The sequence below is a fragment of the Camelus dromedarius genome, chromosome 21, assembly GCF_036321535.1.
Source record: "Camelus dromedarius isolate mCamDro1 chromosome 21, mCamDro1.pat, whole genome shotgun sequence".
NCBI lineage: Eukaryota > Metazoa > Chordata > Mammalia > Artiodactyla > Camelidae > Camelus > Camelus dromedarius.
Genome location: NC_087456.1, coordinates 6,602,423 through 6,618,946, shown reverse-complemented (window position 1 = coordinate 6,618,946; position 16,524 = coordinate 6,602,423). Strand labels below are relative to the sequence as shown.

The 16,524-nt window shown below is 52.1% G+C and overlaps 1 protein-coding gene across 18 annotated transcripts in view; it reads right to left on the bottom strand.

The window, feature by feature from the left end:
• NFASC (neurofascin) overlaps window positions 1-16,524 on the bottom strand; it is a 175,465-nt gene that overhangs the window by 58,530 nt on the left and 100,411 nt on the right. For 11 of the 18 annotated variants that reach the window (XM_031438737.2, XM_031438744.2, XM_031438746.2 and 8 more), the window contains exons 3-8: window positions 14,162-14,342; window positions 8,297-8,314; window positions 7,429-7,534; window positions 6,332-6,528; window positions 5,746-5,868; window positions 3,101-3,271 (exon numbers count right to left, since the gene is read on the bottom strand). In XM_031438737.2, coding sequence (XP_031294597.2) covers window positions 3,101-3,271; window positions 5,746-5,868; window positions 6,332-6,528; window positions 7,429-7,534; window positions 8,297-8,314; window positions 14,162-14,342 — 796 coding nt within the window. The remainder of the gene's footprint in view (window positions 1-3,100; window positions 3,272-5,745; window positions 5,869-6,331; window positions 6,529-7,428; window positions 7,535-8,296; window positions 8,315-14,161; window positions 14,343-16,524) is intronic. The other 7 variants (XM_031438738.2, XM_031438743.2, XM_031438750.2 and 4 more) reach the window with 1 other exon arrangement.

Genomic DNA, 16,524 nt, shown 5'->3' with positions numbered 1-16,524 from the left:
GATTGAAGAGACAGGGTGGCAAAGGGGTGGGGGGGGGGGCAGCAACTGGACTTGGGAGGCAACGGTCCTCTCCTGGGGGAGGACATGGCACACACAGGGAAGGGAGCCTGGCTTCCTGCCCCCAGGCCACCAGGTGAATCAGAACCTCTCTCTTTCAAGAAGCCACCAAGCTCAGGACTGACCTCACAGTCATCTCAGAAACTTAGAGAGACTTTCTGACTCCCCTAAGAAGGTCACTTAGACACAGACACTCGAAGGAGGCAGGGTTAGTGTTCCACTGTCTGCCTCAGGACAGCCCTCCTCCCTCGGTGGCTGCCTCTTGTGGCAGAAGGTCCCGGAGGGGTGGGGGTAGGCTGGAACCGGAGACCGGAACCACTGTGGGCTGGGCAGAGGGGGACAGGCATCACTTTGTTAGTCTGACTTCACTGTCCGTCTTTGACTGCATCCCAAAACAAAATTTAAAAATGATTTGGTATCACCCAGTATTTTGTATTAGACATCTTTCTCTCCCTTTCATGCAGGTAATCAAAAACTGGCTGTGATGAGATTTATTTCTTCCTGGCTGGGCAGACTGTGATAGAAACCCCTGGTAAGAACAGGCTTTGAAGCTGTCCCAGCTGGCCTGTTGTGCCTCCCATCCCCAGACCTGGTTCTGAAGATTCAAGAAAAAGCTTGTGTCCTTTCCAGGCAGGAAAGTAGAGAGAGCACAGCTGAGCTATTTTAAGCACCTGTGCCCAATTCTGGGCTGGCTCGGGTGCCCAGAACTTGCCCCCAGCCAAAGCTGCCCTGGGAGAACTCCAGGAAGCCGGCAGGGTTCTGTTCCCATCACCTGGGGGATTTCTCAGCTTGGGGGAAAGAGTTTTCAGTGGAGTAATGGACCCAGAAGTGAAGCAGAATCCTTTACCTGCTCTGGTAGAGAAAAGGATGTTTCTGGAATGTCTAGCTTCTCAATGTTACTGAAATCTCTAACTACTAAATTTCACAGAGGAAGGCTCCGTACCACCTCGATCTCCCTGCTTCTACCCCGTGTGACAGTGAGGGCCTCTGCCCAGGACTGCAGGGGGTTGCTTGACTCAGTCCCCAAACAGCAGGAAGACTTTATGCATCACCCCGTGCCGGGAGAGAAGGGTCCGGGTGATGGCACTAAAGGCTGTCCAGGGACCATCTTTTTTTTTTTTTCAATTGAAGTATAGTCAGTTTACAACATGCCAATTTCTGGTGTACAGCATAATGTTTCAGTCATACATATACATACATATATTCACTTTCATATTCTTTCTCATTATAGTTGCTACAAGATATGGAATATAGCTCCCTGTGCTATATAGAAGAAACTTGCTGTTTATCTATTTTATACATAGTAGTTAATATTTGCAAATCTGTCCAGGGACCATCTTGCTCTTGACATTCCTGCCCCTCCCACCGCCCGATGCTGCCTGCCCTGTCCTGGCTCAGGCCACTCTGAGGTCCTGGGCAGACCACATTGTCCTCCTTCGCTCAGCCAGCTGGCAGGCGGTCACCCCTGCCCTGGGGAAACACCTCGGACAGCCCAACTTTCTTCTCAGGGGTCCTCTCTGGGCCTGGGTCCAGAATAAGGAAATCAGGGAGAAGGCAGGAAGCGGGCTGAAGCTGGGCAGCCCTGCCAGGAACACACGGGGCTTGTCCCTGGGTTGCTGGCCATCTCGGTGGCTATCTGAGTCCGGGCAGCTCAGAGCAGCATGTGGGGAGCTGTGGAGGCAGGAGGGGGAGAATCAGAGGAGGGTGACATGGGGTTCAAAGAGAAAAAGATGAGACAGGTGGGGAAATAAGAGAGAAAGAAAAAGGGAGGCGAAACAGAGAAGAAGGAAGTGACAAAGAAAAGGGTAGAACATGAAGAGAAAGAAGGAAAGAAAGAAAGAGAAAAAGCCCACAACAGGAGAAAAGGCACAGGAAGGAGGCTGCTTCTTGTGGATGGTCCTTGACATTGTGGTGAGAACGGCGTGCGGGGCGGGGCTGACTCTCAGCATCACCGGTTCCCACCCCCCAGGGACAGGTGAGGAGAGAATGCAGAGGGGTCAGTGCCCACCTGTCCTGAGCAAAGGATGAGCTCCCCCAAGCCTCTCCCCCTCCTCCTGTGCCCACCCAGGGGGCATCGTCAACCACCCTCGGGTGGGCTCTGGGAGGTCAGGACTCAGCCTCTTTCCTTCGACCTGTGGAACCTGCCAGCCCAACGCGGTGCCCTCTGCCTGGCCTCCCCCACGACCACCTCGGTCCACAGGATGGAAAACAACCTTCACAGCAGAGGCAGACAGATGAAGGACTTCTGCGGGGGCTGTTCTACAGAAGGCACGTTACAGATCCACGGTGTAAACCAACATAGCCACTTTCAGTTGTCCTGAGCAGGCTGGGGACTTTGCAGCCAAAGCTGGTCCCCGGCAAGCAGTGCGTCTCCCAACTGACAAGCTCCTCTCTCTCCTGGGTGGAGGGCCACCAACGCTAGCATAGGTCAGGAAATGCTCATTCACTTTGGTACCAGCCAAGCAGAATCAGGGAATAAGAATGAAAACAAATAAAGCTAAAACATAAACCTGCAACTTGCAAACGGAACAGTTCCATGTGGTCCAGCGTATACATACTACAGACTCCAATACAATTCATTTTGCTGTACCCACGAATTTGCATAGCCCACGCTAAAGCTTTATTCTAGAAAGAAAGATAACCAAACAATGACTAGAAGTAAAAGAAACAATCAAGCTGACTGCGTGAGCGAGATGCCGGGTGTCCACTTACAGCAGTGCTCCTCAAATTCTGCTGTGTCCCCCGAACACCTGGATGGCCTGGGACCATCAGGCGGGGGGGCACTAGGCCTGGGTGTGGGGGGGCCAAGTTCACCAGATGACTCCCATTTCACCAAAGTTTGAGAAGCACTGGCTTAGAGTGGGACGAGTTTAACGCAAGGCTGCAGAATCAAGAGATGTTGCTTAAGGGCAGCCAAAGTCGCTCAGGCACAATGAAATGGAAGGATTTCTAGGTCAGCCTCGGGGACGAGGCTCCTCCCAAACCCAGGTGCCCGGGGCTGCTTGGGCTCATCTCCCAGCCCCGGGCAGGGGCCTGCACTTACTGGTAAGGACTTTGAGGTTGAACGGGTTCTTCTGCTGGATGGTGTGGGTGAAGTGGAAGCGGGCGTTGCAGCTGTAGTCCGTCTGCATGTCCTGCAGCATCACGTTAGAGAAGTACAGGTCTCCGTTGTGGCCCTGCGAGACACGCTTGTCCTGGGTGATGGGTTCCATGGCTGTACGGAAGCAGAGGTACAGTGGGAAGTTAGCAGTAGTGGTGACGGTAATAAAGTTCATCGTAATTCTGGCAATTGAGCACCTACAGAGGGCCAGGTGGGGGCCAGGAATGTGACATTATTTGATTTAATCCTCTCAACTCCTCAAGCAGAGGATTTAGCACCATCTGGGTTGCAGGAGCAGTGATGGGGGAGTAGGATTTCAATTCAGACCTGCCTGCCCACCACGTCCAGGCTCTGTGACCACACGTTTCTATCTCCTGTTCATGCCACAAAAGATCTGGCTGGCTCGGAGGCCAGAGGGAGGAAACACAGTCCTTCAGATGCTCGCCATGTCGGGAGTCAAATTCACCTATTTTATTTTTTAAACCTCCATCCATCTCCAAGAAAGAAAAAAGCATCATGAATTATAATTGTAAGATGCACACAGATCAATGACACATACCATCAATTTCAGGACACCTTCCAATCTCAGAGATGTGAAAACCTGAAAATGTGTGCTTTTTAGAATTCATGACGTCATGGGAGTGGCTAAGAACACTGACTACATTATCTCTATTTTTGCAAGCACTGCATCTGATGTAAACTCAAATGGCTGGGTTTCCAGGTGGTTAGGTTTGTAAAAATATACTCAATAAGGCTGACTACTCATTAGTATTGCCTTCCTGACGACTGTTTTTCAAGTCACCATTTCTTAAAGCATTTCTTAAAGATTAATGGTGCCAACTTTACAATGATGGGCTGGTAAACTTTTCACATCATTTGTCAAAGATTTACTGTAGGCCTACACTATGTGTCGGGCACTGTGGAAAGAAAGATAAATAAGAAAGACAGTTCCTACCCTTAGAGTGCCTTTGATCAGGCAGAAGAGATAGCAGATAAATGCAATGCAGCACAGTGAGTGGAGAACCCTAGATGAGAAGGGGGTGAGCTGGGAGGAGCGCCCCGTCCATTCTGGGTTAGGCCTGAGGCTTGAAGGTTGCATGACATTTACCAGGCAGAAAAGAAAGGAGCTAAGAGGTTTCTAAGCAGCAGGAACAGTCTGTGCTAAAGGTAAGAACCCACAGCCTGAGCCGGGGAGTCGAGGAGGGGAGGGGCAGGAGGTCAGAGAAGGGCTGGGGAGCTGGAGGGGACCAGATCAGGAAGGGAACCGAGTGCCCCGGAAAGGAGTCTGGACTTTGTCAGAGGTGACAGAGGAGCCAAGGAAGGACTTTGAGCCTATGAATGAAACAGTCAGATTTACATTTTTGGAAAGGTCAGGGAGGCCAGTTACAGGTGATGTTGTAACCCAGGGAAAAGCCGGTGGTGGCCCGTGCTGGGGAGACGGCAGAGAGGATGGAAAGAGGAGGGCCATGAGATTTTCTCAGCGGGTAGCATGGACACAGCTTGGTGATGAGTGTGACGCAATGGACGAGAGAGGGGAGTCTGAACAGTCAGCTAGCAAGCCAGCCTCCAGCCCGTGGCCAGGCGGCTTTCCCCACAAACACACATTGCGATGAGGCAAGAGAGGGACAGTGATTGAGCGTAAAGTCATACGCATCTTGCAAGACAACTGAAAGCAGCCTCTTTTGGAAGCAGGCTAGTAAGAATTCAGGGATGAATGGAATGATGGATGATAGGCAGGGAGGAGGATCTATAGATTGATGAATGGATGGACAGATAGGGGAGGAGGTGGGGGAGGAGAGGAAGGGGAGGCATTCAGGAAGGGAGGGAGGAAGAGAGCCAGGGAGATTCTCCGATAGATAGCAGTCCTCTATCCAGCTTCATAAGGCACCACCCTCCCTTTATTTTGATTGAAAGCACAGGAAAAAAACAGTGGTCCAGAGCAGTTAAGTGAGCTTCTGTGCAAAACTGAGCCAGGACAAGCTCTGAATGATGGTACTCTGTCCCCCTGCTCTAAACATCCTGTCTCCCCATCACTCTTTTAGCAGAAGTTTCCTTCCTGAATCCCCCTTCTGTCCTCCAAGAAGAGTGAATTGGAGTAAATCCCGATGAACCAAAGACTGAAAGAGGAGGCCTGGTATCGACCCACCTTCAGCCAGCCTACTGAAAAAGTTTCTCCTCGTTCGCATTCCTTTTTTTCTTGCTCTTCTTCATCATCACAAACATTACTGAGCAGTTATTGTGTGTCTGGCCCTGTTACAAGCAGTTTGGATGTATTAACTCATTTATCCTTGTAGTAATTCTATTAGGTAAGTACAGTCATCAGCCCTATTTTTTCCAGAAGAGGAAACGGAGGCCCAGAGATGTTAAGTAACTCGCTCAAAATCACACAGCTTATAGCAGCCAGGCTAAAAAGTGAGCCCAAGAAATCTCTCCCTGCAAAGCCCATGTTCTCAGCCACATGGCCACCTTATACCTGCTTCTCACAAGTCAAGGTCTTCTGGCCTTGGGAAGACCCCCTCCCCATTTAACACACCCACCCATTCCCTAAGATTAAAATAGAAGGAAAACACTGGGCCCCCAAGACTCACAGCTGCTCATCCAGAAGATGACTGGGGACGGAAGTCCGGGTGGGGGGTTGCACTGGAGCGTCAAGGGAGCGCCTTCTTGAACCACGACAGGGTCTAGGTTTTCCTTGGGCCACAGTGGAGATTCTGGGGAGAAACAGACAAAGGAGGAAGCAATGAGGGTGGTGTCTGTGCTGGGGCGAGGAGCAGGGTTAGAGGCAGGTTGCAAGGAGGGTAAAGAGAAGAGGAAATGTGAGAACGAGGGAGCCATGAGAGAGGGACAGGGCCTGTGAATCCAAGCACAGCACAGCCCCTGAGAGGCCGGAGAAGAGAGGCCTTTTGTCTCAATGGATGCCCGTCTTTAAAGGCTCCTCTCCTTCCCCGCGCTGTGCCTGGAGTGGCCGTTGAAGCTGTTCAAGACTAGTCTGGAAGCTTCCTTTTCCAGGAGTCTTTTTGAGGTCGGAGAGATACATCCCTGCTCAGAGGCAGAAAAGCAGCAGGACATGCAGGGCACCAAGGCACCTGCTGGCCAAGGGCAAGAGTGGCCCTTCTGGAGTGACCCTCCACTGACCCAGGAGCAGGGCATCCGGGCCCCGCGCCCCGCACTCACTGGACACCTGCAGGCGGATCCTGTTGGACAGGGCCGTGCCGAACTTGTTGCGGGCGAAGCACTGGTACTCCCCCTCGTACTCCTCTGGCCGCCCGCCGCTGCGGAAGTCGATCACCAGGGTCCCAGACCTCCTCCTCATGGACACGCGGGGGTCCTTGGCGATGTTGAAGAACCTGCTGTTGCGAGTCCAGTGGAAGCTGCGGACAAACACCGGGGGTTCGGGGGGAACCATCAGGGATGACAAAGAGTAACAGGGCAGGCTCCAGGCCAGAATCTTGGGGCCCTAGTCTCTGACCCAGGCCCACAACCACTCCTCCGTAGCCGTGGGTCCCAGCCCTAGCCGAGCAGCAGAACCCCCCTAGGATGTCTGACAAAATGCCGAGTCCCCGGGTCCCACCCAGATGGCTCTGTGGGGCAGGTCCCTGACCTTAGTATTTTCACCCAACCAAGGCTGGGGTCATGGTTCTAGGTGACGGAGACCCAAGTAGCCCCCTGGGGGGTTATGCTCGTTGGAGGAGAAGGCAGTCATTTTGATGTTTTAAAAGTCCAGAGTCAGCTCCACCCCCGAGCGTTCCCAAACTCTGACTAGGAATGCAAACCCAAATTCCTATTCCACTGACCCAAACACATCAGGGAGCCAGCTCTGCCCCTCTTGTGCCCTTGTTTGATAATCAACTCTAGTCAAAGCAAAATGGCCCAGGTTACCTACGCCACTGTGCAGTGGGTGTAGATGATAAAATGGAGGGGCAGCTTTGAAAGGAAAAGCAGCCTTAATGAAACCGAGCCCCAGAATGGAGAGACTAGAACATGGTCTGCTTCTCCTAGGGGCGTGGTGGGGGGGCGTGTGTCTGCGGCTGCCCCGGATGTAACCTTAAAAGAAGTAGGAGTGGAAGCGGCTCCTCAGTGTCACAGAGTTTTTGTCCCCACAAAAGACCATGGGAGAAAGGCCAAACCTCAGAAGCAAGGTCACCGACACCCCGCCCGACCCCTCAGGGTGACTGCTTCTTGCCCTCGGGGTGGGGGGCCAGAGAGGCCCTGCTTGTTCCCAGGCTCACAGCTCTGGGCAGGACCATGGGTTTACCTGCCAGGGCGCTCACCTGGGGGCAGGGTTCCCCTTGGCTTCACACTCAATCAAGATGTTATCACGGGGATCCACGATGTGGTCCTTCACTGACTGCTTGGTGATGGTCGGGGGCTGGGACACTGCAACAGCACACACAGTGGGCAGTCAGGGCTGCAGGGACCTGCCCTGGTCCCTGACTCGGGGGACGGCTGAAATTAAGAGCTTTGGGAGCCACCCAGACAAGCAGGCAAGCAGGGGGAGGACAGGGCCCCATTCCAGAGACCCAGCTCCCTTAACAGGGGCTGCAGGAAAGGGGGTGTGTGTCAAACACCAAGCATAAGAAGAATCTCTTTAAGATCTTGTAGTATCTTTGTAAGAAACTGAAGGCCAGGCTTTTTTTGTTTTACCCATTCTTATATTCCAGTGCTTAGTACAACAGTTCTTAATAAATGTTTGTTGAATGAATCAAGGAACAATAAGTAGCTTGATTTCCAGAACCTTGTGGCCATGATGGTTCTGAGCTCTGAAGGCTCAACAGTTGGCCAAACTGTGGTAAGGCTGGAGAAGAAAGGGACTTTAGTCACCAGGGACTTGTCTGCAGCCCCGAGCTTCAATGTTCTCCATGGTGCTACTGTGCTGGCCCCTGGAGGATGGGGGAGCAGTGGTCCTTCCTCCCCACCTGCTCCTCTGCCTGTTCCAGCAATAGGATGCTCTCGGTGAGCCTCTCCGCTTCCCCTGTGGTCAGGGACCTCACCACAGGGCTCTGGTGTCAAGAAACCCCTGCAAGCAGGATGGCGAGGCCACTAGTCCCCCAGGATCTCCTCCCCTGGCCTTCTCCCACCCCTCCGTGCTGCCCTCCTACCTCCCAGAGGCACAAGTGCAGACAGGCGCCCGGGACTTACGCTCATTCTGAATGCTTGCTGTTAGTTCCGATGGGTTAGCATTGTGAGGGGAAGAAAAGACGACAATGGTTATCGGTTATCTTATCGGACACGACTAATTGACCAGCGCGCTGGGAGAGGCCGAGGAGGGCTTGGGGAGGGAGCGCACGGTGCGCGGCTCTCTCCTTCCAGCTGCAGAGCTCAGGGGAACAGCCAAGACGGGGTGGGGACAGACCCAGTGAGTGCTTCATGGAGAAGGTGATGCCTCCCCCACGAGACCAGACTGCGCAGCTGAGCAGAAAGACCAGCTTCTGATCAAATGAAGAGGTCTCCGGGCAGTCCGCGTATCGGAAGTGGCAATGCTGCTCACAAAAGGCTGGGCTCTGAAGGGGCCACCCATCATTTCCAGATGCCCTCGAGAAAGCAGACTCCTCTGCCGGGGGTGCAAGAGTGTGGCTGGGGGACCAGGGAAGGAGTGGATCCGAGCCACCGCTCAGGGCAAAGCCTGAGGACCCAGCTAGGTCCCCAGACCTCACTCCTCCCTTTGCACCTTCTTCTCTTTCAAACCTGAAAGCATCTTCTCTCCTCTCCTCGCCGCCTACTCCTTTGCCATCCTTTGGAAAACTCGAGGGACAGATGAATTACCGTTGCCTGCTCACGGCAGAAGTACAACCCTGCTTCTGGACAACTCTGGGGAGGGAGCAGAGCCCATCGCTCCTTTCTATGCTTTTTACAAAGTGGGGAGCAGGGGCAGGCGGCACAGGTTGTCCCCAGTCCTCGCCTGAGACGTGCATGTGATGGTGCACAGGTGTGTGTGTGTTTGGGGCTCGGGCTTCTCACACTTCGACAAGCAAATGAATCACCTGGGGATCTGGTTAAAAGGCAGGCTCTGGCTCAGCAGGTCTGGGTGGGGTCTGAGACTGCACATCTGATGCTGTCACACTTTGAATAGCGAGATTTTAGAGAGTATATTCTTTGTAGGGAGAAGGGCTTGGTTAAAACTTGTCTGTAGAAAAGAGAACAGGTGTGACTGTCACTTTTTGTGCTGTCTTTTCCTTACGATGATATGATTAGACACATGACGCGATTATGTTACTACGTGCCACTCTGATTTCACGCTGGTGGGGATGCTGCGCTGGTGTGGTGGGCTGACCTTTTCAGAGTGAGTGCTTCTTAGAAGCCATGGTGACCTCACAGCCTTCTGACCGGACCACAGTGAGACGAACAAGAGGAGTTTAGGGGCTCAGAGAGGGGAGAGCCTGGAGAAGGCAGACTGAAGACAGGGCCTAGAGATGCGAGAGGAGTCACAGGAGAGAGAAGACAGGAGGGGAGGCGGGGGGGGGGGCAGGGATGAGTGCCCTGCTCTACGTGCTGTCAGTAAGTGTGAGTCTGGAGAGCCAGGCCTGTGAAAAGGTTCAGAGTAATTCTTTCAAGTGGGCCAGGGTCGTGGGGTCTACTGGGGCACTGAAGAGGAATTTTGTCTGCTTTATCATTTGCCTGGGGCAGGAAACAAAAAGGAAAGAAAAGGCCAGGGGAGCAGCAGAAATCTCTGGTGTCTGAACACATCTGTAACCTCCTTCAGCGTCCATACCCATCCATGCCTTTCCTGCCAGGGCCCAAGGAAGGTAACTCTGGAAAGATGGTGGGGTTGGGCACAGAGAGGGAGGTGGGGAGAAGAGGCCACTGTCAGGGGCAGCAGGGCTGCCCCTCGACCCACTCCTCTTGCCACCAGCTAGGCCCCTGGTTTCTTCATCTCACAGTTGGCGTCTCTTGGGTCCTCATATCCATTTGAGGGCTCTGGCCTCGCCCTGATGGGGAGCCTCACAAAGGCTCTGCTTTGCCCACATGGGCTTCAAGCCTCTCTTTCATACAGTCAAAGGCTGGTTCAATAGAAAGAGGCCTAGACGTTGGCCAGGGAATCTCAGATTCTTGGAAGGGAGGCCACTCAGCTAAGGCCACATAGGGAGTCTGTGGCAGAACTGGCATGAGCATCTGCTCTCCTGCTCCCGGTCGTGAGCTCTTTTCACAAACCCATCCCTGACCAGAGAGGCGAGCTGGCCAGGTGGGGCCTTGGCCTCTGTTCTCCTTGACACTCCAGACAGAGCTTGGGGGAGCGGAGACTCTCAGGATGCTGTCCCCAGTCCCACTCTGAAACCAGGCTTGGGGCCTCTTGAGAAACTCCTTGTCCATAGAGGTCCTGACGTCTGCAGACACCATTGTGCTACCGAGGGATTTATTACAGGGACACAATCAGCCCAGAAGACCCGCTGCCAAGGGAGAAGACAGCGGGGACAGCCAGCCTAGGGACAGGGCGACCCAGCTAGTCCTGTGAGCTCCCCCGCCCCGCCATGTCACCCCACCTGCCCTTCTCTCCTACAGAAATTGTGGATGACAATGTCAAGTAGAGAATGAATCTGCTTTTTCTGGCTTCCAAGGGGGAGGAACAGTCTTCCGATGGGCCCTGCAGGGGGTGAGGGAGCTGCCTGCCCAGTCTGCAAGGTTTCTTTCCTCGCACACCTCATTTCTTTCCCTGGCTCTGCTCTCTGCGGCCCCTGGCGCCATCCCTGGGAGGCTGGAGTGTAAGAGTGTGTGTATGTGTGTGTGTGTGTGTGTGCGCACGTGCTGTTGAGGCTGCCCTCCAGCACTATCTGGGAAGACAGTGAGGGGAACACATTGCTCCTAACCCACTGCCCTCCTCTGCGGGCTCCTAGGAGAAAAATGCCGAGTTCCTTGAGGCGGGGAGGGAGGCGGAGGGGCAAGCTGCCAGCAGACTCACTTATTTGGCAAAATCTCTGGTTGACGGGGCGACCCTTTGCTTTTTCCAAAGGTCAGGCTGTTCTCCTCGGGGTGGTGAGGGTGGGGGTGCATGTGACTTTGCTGGCAGAGCGGCGGGAAGGGGAGGCCGAGTGCTCAATGAGGGATTGTGTCGCGGCCCAGGGGTCTGTTCCAGGAAGCCTGCTGTGCCCAAGCTTCCCAGGGCGGAAGCAGCACCCTGGTCCTCAAGGAACACAGGATGCCCCCCAAAAGGGAAGTGAGCAGAGGGCACACCTGGCTGGGCAGCCTCGGGCTGAACCCCTCAGTCCCTCCCAGCAAACACACAGACAAAGTTGAGGGTGCCTGATCTTCAGCTGTTTCCACGTCTTACTATCGTGAATAAAACGCTGCATGAACACGGGGCGGGGGGATGAAGACACCTCTCCTGCCTTTTGCAACAACACAACAACAGGTCAAGGTCATTACGCTAAGTGAAGTAAGTCAGACAGACACAAATACTGTAGGTTCCCATTTATACGTAGAGCCTAAAAAAGTCAAACAAAGAAATCGAGAGTGGGATGGTGGCTGCCAGGGGCTGGGGGTGGGGGACCTGGGGAGAGGTTGGTCACAGGGTGCAAACTTCCAGCTGTAAGATGGGTAAGTTCTGGGGATCTAATGTAGAGCGTGGCAGCTATAATTACCTGTACTGTATTATACACCTGAAAGTAGATAAGAGAGATCTTAAAAGTTATCACCACACACACAAAAAGGTAATTAGGGGAGGAGATGCGTGTGTTGGCTAAGCCTGGTGTGGTGATCACTTCGTACTGTGTGTGTGTAGCAGATCACCGAGTTGTGCACTGTAAACTGACTCATGTGATGGGTCAGTAATATCTTAGTAAAACCGGGGCTGGAGGGGAGAAACCTGATCTTTCCCCGGCCCCTTCCATGGGCCTCAGCCCAGTGTGAGACAGAAGGATGGGTTCAGATCATCTGGGAGGTGTCTGTCGTGCGGGCCCGCTGGGAGGGAGGCTCCTGGCTGAAGAGGGCCTCTCCCCAGGGCAACTGGCTGCTCTCTGAAGGGCCTGCCTCGCTCCTGCTTTGCGTTCAGCTTTTGAAGACTCATTTGAAGACTCACATCCCGGCCCTGCCACTTAGGAACCGGAGAACACAGCTTTATTTCTCTGCACCTCGGATTTCTAACCTGTCAGCTAAAGATAATACCGACTTCGTGGATTAGCTGCGAGAATCACAGGAGATGCCTGGAAAGCACTTAGCTCTCCATCAAGCACATGGCAGATGCTATTACAGCGAATTCCAAGAGCTGGAAGGAGGCAGGGTTATCAGAGGGAGAGGCGCGGCCCATTCTGTGCCAGACTGGGGAGTTCTTTCCCTGAGTCCGTCACTCATTCGCTGTGTGAGCCTGAGTGAGCAGGGTGTTCCTGTGAACACACAGGAGAAGGGGTCCTCCAGGCCCTCCTCAGGGCACTGAGGTGGCAGGTCAGGGTCCCTGTAGCTCTCTGCCCCACGGGGGGTGCTCTGGAGAGAAGGCAGGTGTCCCACCCAGAGCTTCAAAATTCTAGATTCCAAACACAGACTCCGGACACAGACTCCAGAGCCATCCGTTTACAGGTTCATTCACCTTGCAGGAACCCCTCACCCATCAGCCCTGGAGACCAAAGCAGCAGGTGAGTGAGCGAGGGGAAGCGGCCGAAGAGGAATGAGCCTTCATCACTTCCTCCATAACCCAGTTTCCTCTGCACCCTCTCTCCTCTCCAGGGACGTGGCCTCATCATGCTCCTTATTAGACTGTCTGCTTGGGACTGTTAATGAGAAACTATCCTTGAGCCAGCGGTGCAGATGGTCTCCATGGGAACAGTCCGCTTCAAACGCCCCTCCCGCTCCCTCCCTAAGTGCGTGCACGCGCACACACATACACATACACACACTTGGGGCCATCGGAGGGCAACAGGGCCCTTGTCCATCTTGCTTCTGGGTACAACTTCTAGTTTCTCCTGGCCTTCTCTCATCCGGAAGTGCCCACTCCACAGGGCAGCTACTGTCACTGAAGTGGGGTGTGGAGGGCGGTGCTGAGACAGCTGTAACTCTTCCGCAAGCTGTGCTGATTCCAGGCCCCAGGGTCTGGCCTTGGAGAGCCCAGTGGGGACCTCTCGGAGGCTGTATCACTCTCCCACCCCTCCCCAGACACCTGTCACCTGGAGAGAGCCCAAGTCAATGTTGGCGTCATGTGGGTCCTATCTATTCCTGGAAGCAGGGGACAGGGGACAGAGGTGCTGTGTCCACGGCATAGCACTGGGATGCCAAGGCATCCTGGCAGAAGTGTCACACTTGTGGCCGAGGTGGTGCACATCTAAATGCAGGGCCAAGGAGCACGGCTGCCAAGCGATGGGCCGTGTACGAAGGCAACGGCAGAGACGGCCGGTGGAGGCACAGCTGTTAGGCCAGCATTCGAAGCCCCTTACCTTATGGTTCTGATGGCCAGATAAGGCCCCCACAGTGGGAAACAGATGACACGGATTTTACTTTTCAACTCTACCATGGGAAAGTTGAAAACAAACAGAAGAAATCAACGCCTGATTCTCCCACAGGGGCATTGTAATGGGGCTCTATGCTAATGTCTCATTTAGCCACAGCCTTTCGCAAAATAATCTCCTTCCCGACCCTCCCCAGGCCATCTGTCCTCCCCATGACTTCGGTCAAGAAGACCTGAGTATATCAGAAAGGCAAATAAGAACTATCCACCACATTCAGCCCCTGGAAACTCCACTTCGATAGGTAAGTCAAGACTGTGGCGGGCCGTGGAAGGGAGAACTCCTGAGTGGCAAACAGGCTTCCAAACTCTGCTGCCTTCAGTCCTGCTCAGCCGGCTGCAGGCAGCCTTCAGCTCAGTCACAGCCCTGAGAGATGGCCCTGCGACTTACGGTCTCAGGTTCCAAATATGAGGCCGCCTGCATTGATTCTCTGGAGAGAAACCCAGCTCTGAATCCAGAAGCCACTGCTTCCTCTGACCCCAGCCTTCTTCGAACGGTCTTCACTCTCCCCTGACCTCTCCTCCCTTCCAGCTCCTCTGCCCCAGACCAGGAGGAAAAAAGAGGACAGAGCCAGACTCACGATCCATAGGAATCTCGATGGCCCCGCTGAGGCTGAGCAGGCAGAAGAGGAAGGCTGCGTGGACCCAGGGCGGCGGCTGCTGCCCGGCCATCCTCAGCCCTGGGCCCTGCTCCCTGCGCCCTGGCCCACGTGGTCCTGCCGCCTCCAGCCGCTGTAACTGGGCCTCCCGGACAGAGCTCAGCTGTGGAAAGAAATATGACAAGTGAGTTTTTCTTGAACTCAGGGTTTGCTCTAGCCATCCTGCAGGGCCTTGAGGACCCAAGGGTCACCCTGGTCACAGACTGATGCTCTAACACGGGGTTTCTTCACCTTGCACTGCTGACTTTTGGGACCGAATAATTCTTTGTGTGGGGAACTGTCCTGGGCTTTGCAGGATGTCAAGCAGCATCCTGGCCTCTACTCACTGGATTCCAGCAGAGCCCACTCCTGCCCCCAATCAAAAATGTCTCTAGACATTGTCAACGGTCCCCTGGAGGGCAAAAACCACCCCCAGCTGAGACCCACTATTCTAGAAGAAAGGGCAAGTCTGCATAGAACAGTCGTTAACACAAACACTGGCCCCCAGGCCAGCGCTGGAAGACACCACGCACGGAGCCAGTGAGGGATGCCCCGATCTCCCAGTCTCTCTGAACCACATGTGCTGAGCGGGCCTGAGGCCGAGTGTGTTCGGGGTACAGGCACAGAGACAAGATCACAGTGATGTCCTTCGATCCTGAGAGAGGGGCAGGGTGAAGGCGGCAGCACTGGGGGGCAGACGTTTGGTGAATGGAAACTTGGTTGTCCAAAAGACTTTTTTTTTTTTAATTGAAGTATAGTCGGTTTACAATGTTGTGTTAGTTTCTGGTGTGTAGCTTAGTGGTTCAGTTATACATATATATATACATTCCTTTTCATATTCTTTTTCATTATAAACTATTACAAGGTATTGAATATAGTTCCTTGTGCTATACAGTAGGATCTTATTTACCTATTTTATATACAGTAGTTAGTATCTGCAAATCTCAAACTCCCAATGTATCCCTCCATCCCCCTCCCCCACCAGTAACCATAAGCTTGTTCTCTATGTCCGTCAGTCTGTTTCTGTTTTGTAAGTAAGTTAATTTGTGTCATTTTAAAAAAAATTCCACATATAAGTGATATCATGTGGCATCTCTCATTCTCTATCTGGCTTACCTCATTTAGTATGACAGTCTCTAGGTCCATCCATGTTGTTGCAAATGGAATTGGTTTATTCTTTTTTATGGCTGCGTAGTATTCCACTGTATATATATACACCACAACTGCTTTATCCAATCATCTGTTGATGGACTTTTTTTTTCTTTTTCAGTTTTAATAGGCAGAATTATTACAGTTTTATTAGGTAGAATTACTATTACATAGAATTATTACAATTATTATTAGGTAGAATATTACATATATTCAAACTGCAATATAACATGCACATACATGTTATATTGCATGTAAATACATATATACAGTATACTGCACATTTTTTTTAGTTTACATATATGTACTGATTATTGTCTCTAACAACAGATTAGAGCTTTAGCTTTTTAAATTTACATAGTTATCAAAGGAATAAAGCCAACCACAAAATAAGAATCAACAGAAAGCGGTAATCCAATCATAAAGGACAGTCAGATGTGCTTACATGTGTTCAAGAAATCAATCATCTTAGTTATAAATAATTAATTCATTTGTGTCCTTATTATTATTGTTATTATTTTTTAGATTCCTCATATAAATGATATCATACGGCATTTTTCTTTCCCTGGCCTACTTCACTTAGTATGACAATCTTCAGGTCCACCCATATTGCTGCAAATGGCATTATTTTATCCTTTTTTATGGTCAAGAAGTGTTCCATTATATATATATATATTTTTTTATATACCATATCTTCTTTATCCAGTCATTTGTTGATGGACATTTGGGTTGTTTCCATGTCTTGGCTATCGTAAACAGTGCTGCTATGAACACGGGGGTGCATGTGTCTTTTTGAATTTTATTTTTCTCCAGATATCTGCCCAGGAGTGGGATTGCTGGATCACATGGTAAGTCTATTTTCAGTTTTTTAAAGAACCTCCATACTGTCCTTATAGTGGCTGTACCAGTCTACACTCCCACCAACAGTGTAGGAGGGTCCCCTTTTCTCCACACCCTCTCCAGCATTTATGTTTATGGGCTTTTTAACAGTGGTCATTCTAACTGGTGTGAGTTGATAGCTCATTGTAGTTTTGATTTGCATTTCTCTAATAATTAGCGGTGTTGAACATGTTTTCACGTGCCTATTGGCCATTTGTATGTCTTCACTGGAGAGATGTTTATTTAGGTCTTCTGTCCATTTTTTGATTGGGTTGTTT